General features: G+C 24.2%; 3 protein-coding genes and 1 pseudogene across 3 annotated transcripts; all 4 read right to left on the reverse strand.

Moving 5' to 3' along the window:
• Positions 1-2,865: 2,865 nt before the first annotated feature.
• Positions 2,866-6,761, reverse strand: LOC128965267 (sodium-coupled monocarboxylate transporter 1-like; annotated as a pseudogene).
• A 1,335-nt stretch (positions 6,762-8,096) lies between these two features.
• LOC128965268 (sodium-coupled monocarboxylate transporter 1-like) lies at positions 8,097-11,071 on the reverse strand. Its single transcript, XM_054311915.1, has 9 exons — positions 10,751-11,071; positions 10,439-10,504; positions 10,279-10,330; positions 9,935-10,157; positions 9,594-9,734; positions 9,237-9,455; positions 8,341-8,930; positions 8,184-8,250; positions 8,097-8,106 (listed from the first exon to the last, which is right to left on the reverse strand). Exons 1-9 carry the CDS (start codon positions 11,069-11,071, stop codon positions 8,097-8,099), a joined length of 1,689 nt encoding a protein of 562 aa, XP_054167890.1.
• A 707-nt stretch (positions 11,072-11,778) lies between these two features.
• LOC128965270 (sodium-coupled monocarboxylate transporter 1-like) lies at positions 11,779-15,069 on the reverse strand. Its single transcript, XM_054311916.1, has 8 exons — positions 14,686-15,069; positions 14,500-14,565; positions 14,283-14,334; positions 13,878-14,100; positions 13,421-13,561; positions 13,128-13,346; positions 12,403-13,001; positions 11,779-11,783 (listed from the first exon to the last, which is right to left on the reverse strand). Exons 1-8 carry the CDS (start codon positions 15,067-15,069, stop codon positions 11,779-11,781), a joined length of 1,689 nt encoding a protein of 562 aa, XP_054167891.1.
• An 843-nt stretch (positions 15,070-15,912) lies between these two features.
• LOC128965271 (histone-lysine N-methyltransferase SETMAR-like) lies at positions 15,913-16,866 on the reverse strand. Its single transcript, XM_054311917.1, has 3 exons — positions 16,339-16,866; positions 16,001-16,273; positions 15,913-15,942 (listed from the first exon to the last, which is right to left on the reverse strand). Exons 1-3 carry the CDS (start codon positions 16,864-16,866, stop codon positions 15,913-15,915), a joined length of 831 nt encoding a protein of 276 aa, XP_054167892.1.
• Positions 16,867-17,096: the final 230 nt, after the last annotated feature.

Below are 17,096 nucleotides of genomic sequence, written 5' to 3' on the forward strand. Positions count from 1 at the left end.
AAAAAATAAATAAATATTTAGCAATTTAAAAAAAATAGTWTCTTATTAATAATATATGGTATTAAATAATACTATTTGTTGTTGTTGTAGTTGTTGTATTTTTTTAACTATACAATAATATTTTTAGTACTATAATTATTTAGTATAGTTTAAATGTGTTTTTTAAAAAAAATTTCAACAACTAAAAAATATAAAAAATAATAATAATAATAATAATAACTAGTACATTGACATTTAGTTTTTTAAGTAGCTTTTTTAAAGCTATGTAGTAATTGTATATACATTTATATATACTGTATTTAAAATGTGTCTATTATATAATACTGTAATATAATTTATAGCATATATAAATRTCAATATACTATATGTTTAGTAATTACACCTAGCTAATTATAGGTAGGTAATCAAGGTTGCTTAAATAAAAAAATATTTAGTTATTTATATAATTTTTTTTCATTGCTAATTAAGTAACTATATTATATATTTATTAAATAGATTTTTTTATAAAAAAWATATAATAGTATATTRAAAATAATAAATTATTTATGAAAATTATTAAAAAAAATACATTTTTAAAAATTATTTARTTAATAATTTTAAGCTAAATTTGAATTAATTAAAGCATACTCTAAATTAAAATAAAAAWATATAAATATATATATATATTACCTTTTTATTGTTCAATCTATTTGCTATAATTGTTTATTAATATATTAAATAAATATTTTGAATATAATTTTTTAATTACAGTTTTAACTAACAACTATAGTAATTAATAGCAAATTTTATATTTTTTTAGAAAAAGCAAAATTTAAACTCTATATAGTATACAATAATTTTAATATATAGAATAATATATAAAAAATAAACAAAATTTTGTAAATTATTTATATTAATCAAAAAAAAATGATTTCATTATAAAACATTTAATTTTTATTTATTTATTTCATATATATTTTTTTAAAAAGCGTATATAATATTTATCTGAATTAATCATCTATTTATTAGTTGTTTGTTATTTTGATTGATTAACAATACTTTTTTTTTATATATATACAACATATAATTTAATAAAATTGTTGTTTTTATATCAAAAATTTATTTGACAGTACATACAGTTCATGTATATATTATTATTATTATTATTATAATTATTGTTTAGTAAACATTAAATACTACATCACTCATAAAAAATTTGTAAAATTTTTTATAATAATAAACAATATATACTTAACATTTTATTTATGTATTTCATTTACATGTATATTAAAAAACTATTTATTTTGTTTTTGTTTAGATTTGATTATTGCATGTATTTATAAACCAAACAAAAATATGCCACTATAGATAAATATATATATATATTATAATAAAATTAATATTTGATAAATTGAATTATAATGTTTTCAATATAAATATAAATAATATAGAAAATAAATCAATTAAATTACAACAACAAAATTAATAGTTAGAGAAGTATATATAATAAATATCAATAATATATGTTAGAAATATATATATATATATATATATATATATATATATATATATATATATATATATGAATTTATCATTTTGTTGTTAACTCCTCCATATATTTTACTAAATATAATACATAGTAATATTAATAGTACTATATTTATCATAAAAATTAACTATAATATACTGTATATATATATAAGAAACAGGAAATTATTAATAAACAACTATTTTTACAAAATTATATATATATATATGTATTTATTATATAATATTTTCTAAATAGTTTATGAGAAAATATATTGTATGGTATATCATATACTAAAAAAAATCATATAAATATAAGTCAAATAAAGTTAATTAATTTATGTATTTTTTGAATAATAAGAAACATTGTATTTTTTTATCACTTGTAAACAGATAAATATATAATTAAAAAATTATTATTTTTTTAATTTTCAAATAAAAAACTATATTTATTATATAATCTACATATAAATAAACTTAAAAGTAGTAATGATAAATTAATATAAATATATAAAGTAAGTTAAAAAAATATTACAATTATGAAATATAATATAAATTTTTGCATATAATTTATATATTGAAATGATTACTTTATTTAAAAAATAAGTGTCATTTTTATAGCATACATAAAATAAATAATAAAGTTATTATTTTTATAAACATATTACAAACAACATAAATTATTATTTTCATACTCAATAAGTTTAGCATTATATTTTTATTTTATTTTTTTTAAATTAGCAAAGATATTTAACATTAAAACACACATACACTTAGATATATACATGCACATACACAMATGACACACATACATACATACATACACTACATATTATACAATATATATATATATATATATATATATTAAATGGTTTAATTGTGATAGACAGCTAGGTTTCAGTTTTCATCCATTTATTTAACACAATAAAACACACACACACACACACACACACACACACACACACACACACACACACACACACACACACACACACACACACACAACAACACACACACACACACACACACATAAACACATACATACATATAATATAATATTAAATTATTTATTATTGTAAATCACATGTCGACGACAATAATAATAATAATATAACGTACAGTACATGTATGCTATGATTTTTTTGTTGTTGTTGAATATATTTAAATTAAAAAAGAAAAGCAAAAAATAAAAATTTTTATAAAGATTTTAACAATAGAGTGGGTGAACAGTAAGTAAATGAAATACTTTATACATAATATATATATATATATATATATATAAATAAAATTACAAAAAAAGATATATATAAGTACATTATATATATATATATATATATGAGTTCACCGGGCGTTTAATAGTCATCCCTGTCCCTCACATATCCTGTTATTTGTGATATTGTAAATAATAATAATAATAATAATAATAATAATAATAATAATAATAATTTTCTATATATTATTAAACGACACCAAAAATTTTTTATTAATGTAAAATAAGTAATTATCTCAACATTGTATGCATGTATTACTGTATRTATGTATGTGTGTGTGTGTGTGTGTGTGTGTGTGTGTGTRTGTGTGTGTGTGTCTCATAAAAAAATATTTAAGTTAATTTTTGTTGCAAATTAACATTGTTATATATATATATATATATATATATATATATATATATTAAAATTTATTTCAAAATCAAATACACTTATGACACTGTGATGACATAATTTTCATTCAAAATTAATTATTAATAATTTTGTATAAAATATTTTTTTTTATTTATTTAAGTAGAAAAACTAGTATATACTATATATTTATTTATAAAAAAAAATTATTCATAAATAATATATTAATAAAATGTTTATTATTTAGTATTAAAAAAAATTGTAATTTTAAATATTTTTTCTTTAAACATACAATTTAGTAATAAATAAAATATAATAATTATACTGTATTTTAAACAAAAAATTAAAATTTTTATGATTTCTATCAACAATATAATCATAAAAATATTTTGAAACTTTTCGTTTTGTTTTGTTTTGTTAACATGTCATAAATGTTTATTTTAACAAATTTTTTTTATACATTTTTTTTAAACAAATTAAACAGTAATTGACAAAACAATAATATTTGTTTTATTTTTATTTTTTTTAAAGATAACTAATAATATATAATAGACAATGTATCATAAATAGACATATTTTTGTTTGTTTGTATAACTATATGTTGAAAAGTAATAAATAAAAATAATTACTAATAATATTAATAATAATAAACAAAAATATGTTTATAATTATAGTTTATATTCAATACTAATAAAATGTTTCAACAATTTAATAACTGTTTAATTTAGTTTATATTTTATAGTAAAATCATTATACAGTATATATATATATATATTGATAATGATAAAATTATATCTACAATAATTATTATTAAAAAATAATATGTAATTAACAACAACAAAAAAATTTTAACAAACAGTATTAACAATAACTTTATTATTTTGTTTGTCATATTGTTTTTGTTGATACCTTTCCACACTTAGCCTAAGGACTGGTGTCAGCAAACAGGGATCAATTGACTGTAGAGATGTCTTACCTATTAATTATTAAAAATTTTATAATAAAAAAATTATATGATATATACAGTATATAGTATATACTATATACCGTATAAACAATAATTATAACTTATACAACCAGTCCATAGTGATATACAATAACCGGATAAAATAGTTACTAATGAACCGATAGGTCCATAATACATATAGGATAGTCGATATATAAAAAATATRTTATCATTATGATGTAGGCCCTGCACCTCCACCTCCTCMTCATAAGTGGGTCGACCACCAACACTATAGTTTGCTGATGAATGCATAGTTAGATTATTATAGTAAACTAGTGGACAACTATCCATTGATATTGGTTTGCTGGGTAAATATGGCCTGTAATACATRGCACCTGTAGCTATCCATAGTGAACAGGCCATACCCACTAGTGTTCCCCATAGTGCGCCCCTGGAGTTAGCCGACGGTACAAACATACCCAATACGAACAGTCCGAACAATGGCGCAGACAATAGGCCGCAAAAACTAYTGTATGCCTGTAATATGTTACCCATTTGTTGGGCTATCATAACCATTACTATGGCCAGTAGGCCGTAGCCGATGCCTATGAATTTGGCATAGAGTGTRGCCATTGAATCGGTTAGTTGTTTATGTCTGACTAATGGTCGCACATAGTCTTCAAGTGTTACGGCTGACAGTGCATTCAAACCGCTTGAAATTGTACTGTAATAGAGTTAATAATAATAATAATCTTTTTTAGTAATGTTAATGTATGTAAATGTATGTATGTGTGTGTGTATGAGTTTATATGTATGTATGTATGTGTATGTGTGTGTGTGTGTGTGTTTATAGGTAAGTGTGTGTGTGTGTGTGTGTTTATATTATTATATATTATGTGTGTGTGTGTGTGTGTGTGTGTGTGTGTGTTTATATGTATGTATATATGTATGTGTGTGTGTGTGTGTGTGTGTATATGTGTTTATGTGTATGTGCTATGAGTGTGTATGTATGTGCTATGAGTGTGTATATGTGCTATGAGTGTGTGTAATACACACTGTGTATGTGCTATGAGTGTGTGTAAGTGCTATGAGTGTGTGTGTATGTTAAACAATTGTGTGTCTATATGTGTATGTATGTATGTATGTATGTACTGTATGTATGTACTGTATGTGTGTCTGTGTCCTAACCTAAGCGATCCACTGAAAACACCGGCTATGAATAGGCCAACAAAACCGGGTATCGATCCAAATGTTTCGATAACATACAGTGGAAACAATTGATCGGATCGTTCAACCAATTTGTTGGAATGGGATCACAGGTACTGTATTTAGCCGACACTAACAAACCAATCCATATGGATAGTCCAATAATTGTTGTCTTCAATGGTAGGACAACCCATAAAATTCTGATTGTAATAATTTAGTTTATTTAGTTTTAGCATGGTAATTTTTTTTAAATATAAAATAATATAATTATATAAATATAGTTAAATTATTAACTTACTGTCTAGCTTGTTTCAATGTGGGCACCGATAGATATCGTTGAATCATTGCCTGATTTGTTGCATAAACATTAGTCGAATTAATAAACTGGCCGATCATTACTGTCCACAGTGTATGCCTAACCAATGGATTGGGATCTAAACTATTGTTTAAAAAAAACTCAATTAATTAATTATTTTAATATATATATATATATACAGTATATAACAATTTTATAGTATATATATATATATATTATGTGGACATATATCACTTGAATAGCTCTATCCTATGAAACTGTTGATTAGTTTGCCAAACACTGGTTAGTCCACCCAATTCTACCGTTCCTTTGATAACAAATGTGAATAACATGGCAAACATAAGGACTGTTTGGAAAACATCAGTCCAGATAACGGCACGCATACCGCCCAGTGTTGTATAGAATATACATATGAATCCAGTTGTCAGCACCGATAGCCATAGATTAAGACCGGTTACTATATTACATAAAAATTAATAAATATTAAAAATATAAATTATATGTATTATCAATATATATACTATATATACTATATATATCTTTATATATAGTCTAACTAACCCTGTGCTATAGCCAGTGCCGGTGCATACAATACAATTGACATATAAAATAACTTAAAACATATATTAAATAATAATTAAAAAAATATTATATTATTAATATATTATATAATTTTTTATTTTGAATTACCATATATATTGAATATATTGTTGAGCCCAGTAAGCGTACGGACCTATTAAATCGCTTATTTAGATACTAGTGATAATATATATATAAATATATTTAAATAGAWAATAATATTTATATCAAATAGTTATTTATAAACAATAATAATAATAAATAATACCTCATAAGCGCTGGTTATATTTAGCTCATAGAAAACAGGTAGAAATAGGTATGAGCTGACCAWCAATACCAGTGGATTTGCTAACAATATGACCCAAATTTGTGTACCATATATATAGACTTCGGTAGGCATTCCCAATAGCATTATGGCCGATATAAAACTGGCCATAACCGAAATGGCTACCGGTACGACCGACATGGATTTGTTGGCCATTAGATAATCATTGGTACGGGTATTAGTTTGGGTATTAGTAGATCTATTGGATTTTTTTCTACCTGTCCAACCGTAGTACAGACCGATAAGTGCCGACACCAATAGCATACCAATAAATATTGTATAATCTATATATGATAGTTGTTTATCAATCATATTTCAATTATACTATATTTAAAAAAAATATGTATAAAAATTTTTTTTATTAATTCAATTAGAAATTTCTTAAAATATAATATTATATAACTTGTATTAATCTATAAAAAAAAATTGTTGTAAAATATGTTAATAACTACTGTAATCATAATAATAATAATAATAAAATAAATAAATGTAATATTTTTTTATTGAAATATATATATTAATCATTAATTTTTATTCACATAATTAAGTAATTTATTAATTTATTTTTTAATACCTATTATTATTGTCGACCTATGATTTATATTAATCATTAATTATTAAAATACTTATAAATATTTGATTTATTATTATGCAAATTGTTATGCATTATTGCTTAGTATAATAATAAACATTAATTTAAATTTTAAAAGTTAAATTTAATTTTAAACATATTTTTTTTAAAAATTTTACTACTACTATAAAAATAATTCAAATATTTTTGTTTCAATAATCATATTACAATATAATAATTGGTTTATGTTTTAATTTTTTAATTTCTCAAATTTTTTTTCAACAAATAGTATTAAAAATTTCTAATATTTTTTTTAATGAATTTTATGTCATAAATGTTTATYTAATAATTTTTTGTATGGTTTTTAAATAAATAACAGTAATTGACAAACAATATATTTATTTATTTTTAATTAACTAAATTACTAATAGTATAATAAATTAATTACTGTTAATTAAATTAAAAAAAAATACAAATTTATTATAAGTTTATTGTTATAAACAAAAAATATTTAAAATTTTATAATAATAATAATGCAGTTTTATTTAAACTATTTAAACATCTAGTATTTATTTTATTAGTTTAGATAATTGTTAATTTTTTCCAATAAAAATATAGTAAAATGAAAAAAAAATATTTTTTTTAAACAAATACTCATATTATATTAAAAACTAAAAAATATTTCAAACATTACTGTTTAACAAACAGTATTAACAACAACTTATAATATATATATATTAATTAACTAATTTACTAATAGACAATTGTGTAAATAAATTGTGTCATATGTATAATAAATTAAATTACTGTTAATTTTAAGAAAAAATCATAAAAATTTATTATAAGTTAATTTTATTAAAAATTAAAAATTTTATAATAATAAAGTTTTATTTAAAAACTTAAACATCTAGTTTTTATTTTATTAGTTTAGATAATTGTTAATTTTTTTAATATTAATATAAATATAGTAAAATAAAAAAATATTTTTTAACAAATACTCATATTATACTAAAACCAAAATAAATATTTCAAACATTACTGTTTAACAAACAGTATTAACAACAACTTTATTATTTTGTTTGTCATAATGTTGTTGTTGTTGTTTTTGTTGATACCTTTCCACACGTCGCCTGAGCACTGGTGTCAGCAAACAGGGATCAATTGACTGCAGGGATGTCTTACCTATAAATTTAATAAATTATATATTTAAAAAAATCAATATACCGTACAATAATTTTTTTTTAAATAAATACATTAGTGATAAATACATACTAGTCATCAATGATATACAATAACCGGATAAAATAGTTACCAGTGCACCRATAAGTCCATAATACATATAGGATAGTCGATAGATAAAAAATATRTTATCATTATGATGTAGGCCCTGCACCTCCACCTCCTCATAAGTGGGTCGACCACCACCAACACTATAGTTTGCTGATGAATGTATAGTTAGATTATCGTAAACTAGTGGACAACTATCCACTGAAATTGGTTTGCTGGGTAAATATGGCTTGTAATACATGGCACCCGTACCTATCCATACGGTACAGGCCAGACCCACTAGTGTACCCCATAGTGCGCCCCTGGAGTTAGTTGATGGTACAAACATACCCAATATGAACAGTCCGAATATTGGYGACGACAATAGTGAACAAATACCAAGAGCTGCCTGTAATATGTTACCCATTTGTTGGGCTACGACTACCAGTCCAATGGCCAGTAGACCGTAGACACTAGCAATCAATTTGGCTAATAGTGTAGCCCTTGAATCGGTTAGTTGTTTGTGTCTGACTAATGGTCGCACATAGTCTTCAAGTGTGACAGCGGACAGTGCGTTCAAACCGCTAGATATGGTACTGTAATTAAATTATTATTATTATTATTATTGAATGTGTTATTATTAGTAGTAATTGATTGTTATTGTAATTGAATATTTACAGTATTGTTAATGTGTGTGCATATGTGTGTATACATGTATGTGAATGTATGTATGTAGGTATGTGTGTGTGTGTGTYTGTATGTATTTATCTGTGTGTATGTAGCTGTTTGMATGTATATGTGTTTGTATTTATGTGTGTATGTATTTATGTGTGTGTGTGTGTGTGTATGTAGCTGTGTGTATGTATATTTGTATATGTATTTATATGTGTCTGTGGCCTWACCTAAGYGCACCACTGAAAACACCGGCAATAAATAGTCCAACAAAACCGGGTATCGATYCAAATGTTTCGATAACATAYAGTGGAAACAATTGATCGGATCGTTCAACYAATTTGTTGGACATGGGATCACAGTGACTGTATTTGGCCGATACTAACAAACCGATTATCATTGATAGGCCTACTATTGTTGTCTCTAGCGTTAGGGCTAACCATATAATTCTAAATTAATAATAATAAATCATTAGTTATTGATTATTGATAATAATTTAAGCATGCTAAATTTATATAAAATAATTTAAATATATATATATATATTATTTTTGTTTTGATTTAATTAAATTTTGTGTTTTAACTAACTGTCTAGCTTGTTTCAATGTGGGCACCGTTAGATATCGTTGAATCATTGCCTGATTGGTTGCATAAACATTAGTCGAATTAATAAACTGKCCGATCATTACTGTCCACACTGTATGCCTAACCAATGGATTGGGATCTAAACTATTGTTTGAGAACCAAAAAAAAAATACAATTAATTATATATATATATATATWTCAGTGTTTTAAACAAGTTTTTTTGGTGGTCTAGGGGTGTGGGTGGTATAGCATCAATACCACACCTAACCTCCCAGTGCTTAACTCTGATATATAATTTTGTTTAATAGTTTATATATTTTATGAGTATATATATATATAATCACTTGAATAGCTCTATCCTATGAAACTGTTGATTAGTTTGCCAAACACTGGTTAGTCCACCCAAATCTACCGTTCCTTTGATGACAACAGTGAATAACATGGCAAACATTAGGATCGTTTGTAAAACATCAGTCCAGATAACGGCACGCATACCGCCCAGTGTTGTATAGAATATACATATGAATCCAGTTGTCAGCACCGATAGCCATAGATTAAGACCGGTTACTAATATATTACATAAAAAAATTAAATTATAATTAAAAATATATAAATTTTATGTATTGTAAATTAGTCAATATGGTTATCATAATATCATAATAATAATAATTATAACAATATAGCTAACCCTGTGCTATAGCCAGTGCCGGTGCATACAATACAATTGACATATAAAATAACTGAAAAATTAATATTATTATTATTATTATTAGTAGTAGTAGTAGTAGTAGTAGTATTTAATATGTTTAATATAAAAAATAATATAATKAAAATGTTTTTTTTAATACCATATATACTGAATATATTGTTGAGCCCAGTAAGCGTACGGACCTACCAAATCGCTTATATAGATACTAATGGTAAATAAATAATTAAATAATTATCTATATAATTAGTATTAATATACAGTAAATAGTTATATATTAATAATTTTAAATAATCAGATATATATTAGTTGATATCTCAAAAATATTTATATATATAAAATAGTAATTATTATAATATTTATAGTATTATTTTGTTATTATTAATCATAATTATTACAAATATTTTTTTTGTTTATAAATAACAATTAAATATATTTTAAAAATAAATAATACCTCATAAGCGCTGGTTATATTTAGTTCATAGAAAACAGGTAGAAATAGGTATGAGCTGACCAACAMTACCAGTGGATTTGCTAACAATTGGATCCAAACTTGTGTACCATATATATAGACTTCGGTAGGCATTCCCAATAGCATTATGGCCGACGTAAAACTGGCCATCACCGACATGGCTACCGGTACGACCGACATGGATTTGTTGGCCATTAGATAATCGTTGGTACGGKTATTATTATTAGTTGATGTATTTTTGGATTTTTTTAGTCTACCTGTCCAACCGTAGTAGAGACCGATAAGTGCCGACACCAATAGCATACCGATAAATATTGAATAATCTATATATGATAGTTGTTTATCAATCATATTTCAATTATAATGTATATATAAATAATGTATAAAAAAATTTATATATAAATATATACTGTATAAATTATATAATATTATATATAAGTTAATATTTATAATTATTTAAATAAAAAACAATTATATAATATTTATTCATTAACTTTAAACTAAAAATAAATTGCTTTATAATTTTCTATTGATTAAAAAAATATTAATATATAATTTATTTTATTTAAACATAAAATAATAATAATAATAACTAAAAAAATGYAATAATTTTTTTTTGTTTATAAATCATTAATTTTTATTCACATAATTAATTAATTTAGATTTTTTATTTTTTTATTTTACGCATATATAGATATAATAGTCGATGATTTATTTTAATCATTAACCATTTAATACTATAAATTAGTTATTTTTAAATTATTATTAAAGATTTTTTATGCATTATTGCTTATAATAATAATTATTATACCAATAATATCCATAGTTTAATATATAAAAAAAATTGTAATATAATCTAATCATTATATTCTAATGTTACAAAAAATTTTATAAAATAAAATTACTATTAGTATAAAATAAATTACTTTAATTAGAAAATTTTTAATATAATTATATTTTTTCTAATAATTAGTTACAGTACTAACAATTTTTTTTAGCAATATCTTACTTTAGACTATAATTTATATAATACAATACAAACACAAATTTTATAAGTAATTGTAATAATTAATATACAGTATAAACATCAAACACAAAATATTAAGTTTTTTTAAAAAAAAATAATTATTAAATTCAAGTAATATAATGCATAACTTATAATAATAATAATAATAATAATAATAAAATTACTAAATGAAATATGATTATACAAATTTTATTGTAACATTATTTTTATTTTAATTAATAAATAATTTCATGTATAAATAATTACAGTATTTAAAATAAACATTAATATTTATTTTTTTATTTATAATATTAATTATTAACAATTAATTAACAAACTGTATTAACTATTGTACTATTATTTTGTTTTGTATGGATATTAAAACATTGTTTTTGATACCTTTCCACACGATGTCTAAGCAATGGTGTCAGCAAACAGGGATCTATTGTCTTAAGGGATGTCCTACCTATTGGTAGTATATATATATATATATATATATATATATATATATATAGATATATACATTATCCACCCAAACAATCAATAAATAAAATAATAATTAGCATAATAATAATTATACATTTACTAATATCATATAATTATCTATTGTATTTATATATATATATACCAGTCATCAATGATATACAATAACCGGATAAAATAGTTACCAGTGCACCAATAAGTCCATAATACATATAGGATAGTCGATAGATAAAAAATATGTTATCATTATGATGTAGGCCCTCCTCCTCCTCATAAGTGGGTCGACCACCACCAACACTATAGTTTGCTGATGAATGTATAGTTAGATTATCGTAAACTAGTGGACAACTATCCACAGATATTGGTTTGCTGGGTAAATATGGCTTGTAATATATGGCACCCGTACCTATCCATAGGGCACAGGCCATACCTAGYAGTGTACCCCATAGTGCACCCCTGGAGTTAGCCGACGGTACAAACATACCCAATACGAACAGACCGAACAACGGCGACGATAGTAGGCCTACTAAACTGATGGCTGCCTGCAGTATATTACCCATTTGTTGGGCTACCAGAACCAGTCCAATGGCTAGTAGGCCGTAGCCGACGGATATCAATCTGGCATAGACTGTAGCCATTGAATCGCTTAGTRCTGGTTTGTCGGGGTGTCTGTTCAWTAGTATTGGCCGTACATAGTCTTCAAGTGTGACAGCGGACAGTGCGTTCAGACCGCTAGATATGGTACTGTAATTAATAATACAAATACAAATAATAATAATAATAATTATTATTATTACTGAATATGTTATATATATATATAGTTAGTTGATTGATAAATAGATTAGGAAAGTTATCTTAATCTGTATATACCTAAGCGATCCACTGAAAACACCGGCAATAAATAGTCCAACAAAACCGGGTATCGATCCAAATGTTTCGATAACATACAGTGGAAACAATTGATCGGATCGTTCAACCAATTTGCTGGACATGGGATCGCAGGTACTGTATTTGGCTGTTATAAGCAAACCGGCCATCAATGATACTAATGTTATTGCTGTTATCAATGGTAGGACTACCCAAACAATACTAAATAATTATTAATTATTATTATCAAAAAAAATATATATATATACAGTATATTTAGATTGTAAAATCAATACTTTCTAGCTTTATTAAGTGTGGGCACCGATAGATAACGTTGAACCATTGTCTGATTTGTTGAGAAAACATTGGTCCAGAATATGAACTCACCGATCACTACTGTCCACATTGTATGCCTAACCAATGGATTGGGATCTAAACTATTGTTTTTTAGAAAAAAAATTGAAACAAAAAATAAATTAAATTAAATAACTATATGTTTGTGTTTATATCACTTGAATAGCTCTATCCTATGAAAACTGTTATGAAATTATTTTAATATATATATACAGTATATATCGTATATACAGTATATATATATATCAGTGTTAAGCAAGTTTTTTGTGTCTAGGGGGGAGAGGGTGGTAAACCAATCATACCGCCTAACCCCCAGTGCTTAACTTTGATATATAACTACAAAACTTTTATAGTTTTAATATATATATATATATTATTTTTTGTATGAAATGTAATCACTTGAATAGCTCTATCCTATGAAACAGTTGATTAGTTTGCCAAACATTGGTTAGTCCACCCAAATCTACCGTTCCTTTGATAACAATCGTAAACATCATGACAAACATGAATACCGTTTGGAAAACATCAGTCCAGATAACGGCACGCATACCGCCCAGTGTTGTATAGAATATACATATGAATCCAGTTGTCAGCACCGATAGCCATAGATTAAGACCGGTTACTAATATATATATATATAAAGTTTTATACACTATTATCAAACACTATTAATATAAGCATTCATGCATTTAATGTAATTTTTTTTAAAAAAATAAATTAATATTAAGTATAATATTTATTATTATTTATTTGTAAATTTATAGTATTATATTATCAGTATTATTATTATATGGATAGGCTTACACTGTGCTATAGCCAGTGCTGGTGCATACAATACCAGTGCCATATAAAATATCTAGAAATTTTTAAATACAATAAATTATTATTTATTATTATTATTAACTAATAATTTATATTATTTTTTTTTCTAATTAAATTAAATTTTATTAATTATTAATTCTAAATATACTGCATATCAATAATATCCAGTATTTTATTAGTAAATAATTTAATTACATACCGTATGTATTGTAAATATTATTGAACCCAATAACCTTGCTGAACTACCAAATCGCTTATACAGGTACTATATATATATATATATACAACAACAACAACAAAAATTATAAATGTTTAATTAATTATTTGTCATTAAAGTACAAATAAATAAAATAAATTAATTAATTAATTAAAAAAAAAACAATACCTCATTAGTACTGGTTATGTTTAGACCGTAGAAAACCGGTATAAACATATAGGCGCTTATGGCCAGTGCCATAGGAAATGGTAGCAACATTGACCAGATTTGTGTACCATATAGATAGACTTCGGTAGGCATACCCAACAGGGTTATGGCCGATATAAAACTGGCCATTACCGATACGGCTACCGGTACTACAGACATGGATTTGTTGCCAATCAAATAGTTACTGGTGGTAGTGGTGGTGGTGGTGCTGGTGGTGATGTCGGTTGAGTTAGATTTTTGTCTACCTGTGCCCCAGAAGCAACCGTAAAACAGTCCGATTAGTGCCGATACCAATAGCATAGCTAATAATACAGTATAATCTATGATTGATAATTGTTGGACCATTTTGTTGTTGTTGTTGTTGTTTTTTTAACTATTAATTACTATTACTAAAAAATTACTATTAAATTAATTATATATATAATTATTAACAACAAAATATTTATATTATTATTTGATAATAAAAATATATTTAACACCAAATTATTTATTTAAAAAAAAAATAAATGTTGTACTAATATTATTATTATGTTTTTTATAAATAAAAAAATAAAATTGTGTATTTAAAAATAGTGAATAACTATAACAATAAATTAAAATAACAACAATACAATTGAATAAATATTTATAATTAAATTTTTTTTTTATTACTCGAATAATTAAATTATTTATTTTTTATTATTATTATTATTATTATTTGTACATACATACTGTACATATAATTTATTTTTATTTTTTAATGCATTATTGACTATTAATGTAATTATTATAATAATAAATTTTAAAAGCTATTTAAGTATTTGGAAAATAAAATATATTTTAACACATTTTTATTGTTTATGCTATTAAATTTTATTTATTTATTTTTTTATTAAACTAATAATTATAAATATTAACACTATTAACAATCATTTAATTATTTACATATTATTTTTGTTATGTAGAGGTATATACTATTATAGTAGTAGTAGTAGTATTAGTAGTAGTAGTAATAGTAATAGTAATAAAAATAATAATAATAGTTAATGTTATATAATAAAGTAAATTACTTTTTATAATATTTGAATTTGTACTGTATATACAAATAATTTGTGCATATAATATATATAAGCATTATACAATTGAAACTGTCCGAAATTATAACAAATTTTAAAGTTAATTTATTCAAAAACTACAAATGATTAATTATCATAATATTCGCCACCAGTTTCGATAATTCTTGCCCAACGTGTGGGTATATATATATGGCAAAAAATATTTTGATGGCATTTTCGACCTCATCTTTGTTTTGGAAGCGATTATCGTCCAAATAATTTTGAAGAGCCAAAAACAGATGGTAATCAGTTGGAGCAATATCTGGGCTATACGGTGGGTGAATAATATTTGCGACATGTGGTCTGGCATTATCGTGATGAAAGATAACACCTTTTCTGTTGACCAATGCTGGCCACAATTTAGTCAGAGAAGACTTGACTCTTTCTAATTGTTGACAATAGAGGTCCGAGTTTACGGTTTGGCCAACATTCAACAGTTCCCAGTGAACAATACCCTTAATATTCCACCAAACACAAAGCATAACCTTTTTTGGTGCAAATCTGCTCTTGGAGTCGGAACTGCCTTTTCTCCTTTGCTTAACCATTGACCTTTTCGGGTGACATTGATGTATAGACACCACTTCTCATCACCAGTTACAATTCGGTCAAGAAATGCCAAATTGTTGTTACGTAAAAGCAAAGATTCGCAGACAGTAACACGATATGTTTTTTGTTCGGGTGTCAATTCATGTGGTGTCCATTTCCCGGCTCTGTATCTTTTGCCAATTGAATGCAAATGACTCAAAACTGTGTTGTAATGCAAGTCAAATATGTTGGCCAACTCTTGACATGTCAACTTTGGATTTTCTTCAATCATTTTTGCCAGATTATCCTCGGATATCTTTGGTGATGCACCGGGTCTTTGTTTGTCTTCCAAATCAAAGTTACCGCTTCCGAATCTTTGAAACCATCGCCGTACAGTCCTATCGGTGACCACTTCAGGATACACGCCATTGATATGTCGAGCGGTCTCCGCAGCACTTAATCCACCGCGAAAATCAAATAACATGATGTGTCGGATATGGATGTCATTCGCGGAAACGGCCATCATTGGTAAATCACAATAGATATCAAAACAAATGACAATTAAATTTGAAGACTGGTAATCAATTTATTCAAATAACAACAAAAAACTTTGTTTACACTAATACCCGCTTTACAGTAATAACGTAAAGTTTGTTGTTTTAAAATGGACATTACTTGTTGTATAATGCTTATATGTAAACATTGTATGCAAATATATAATTATCTATTAGTAGAAATATGTAAAAAAATATA

This window comes from Oppia nitens, unplaced genomic scaffold (genome assembly GCF_028296485.1).
Source record: "Oppia nitens isolate AA-2021 unplaced genomic scaffold, nextdenovo-longstitch-racon4-pilon3 scaffold16_pilon_pilon_pilon, whole genome shotgun sequence".
NCBI lineage: Eukaryota > Metazoa > Arthropoda > Arachnida > Sarcoptiformes > Oppiidae > Oppia > Oppia nitens.

Coding starts and splice junctions, on each gene's coding strand:
- LOC128965271 (XM_054311917.1), bottom strand. CDS start 16,866: ATGGCCGTTTCCGCGAATGACATCCATATCCGACACATCATGTTATTT. Junction 16,274..16,338: donor TAAGCAAAGGAGAAAAGGCA/GTTCCGACTCCA, acceptor TGGAATATTAAG/GGTATTGTTCACTGGGAACT. Junction 15,943..16,000: donor GCTTCCAAAACAAAGATGAG/GTCGAAAATGCC, acceptor ACGTTGGGCAAG/AATTATCGAAACTGGTGGCG.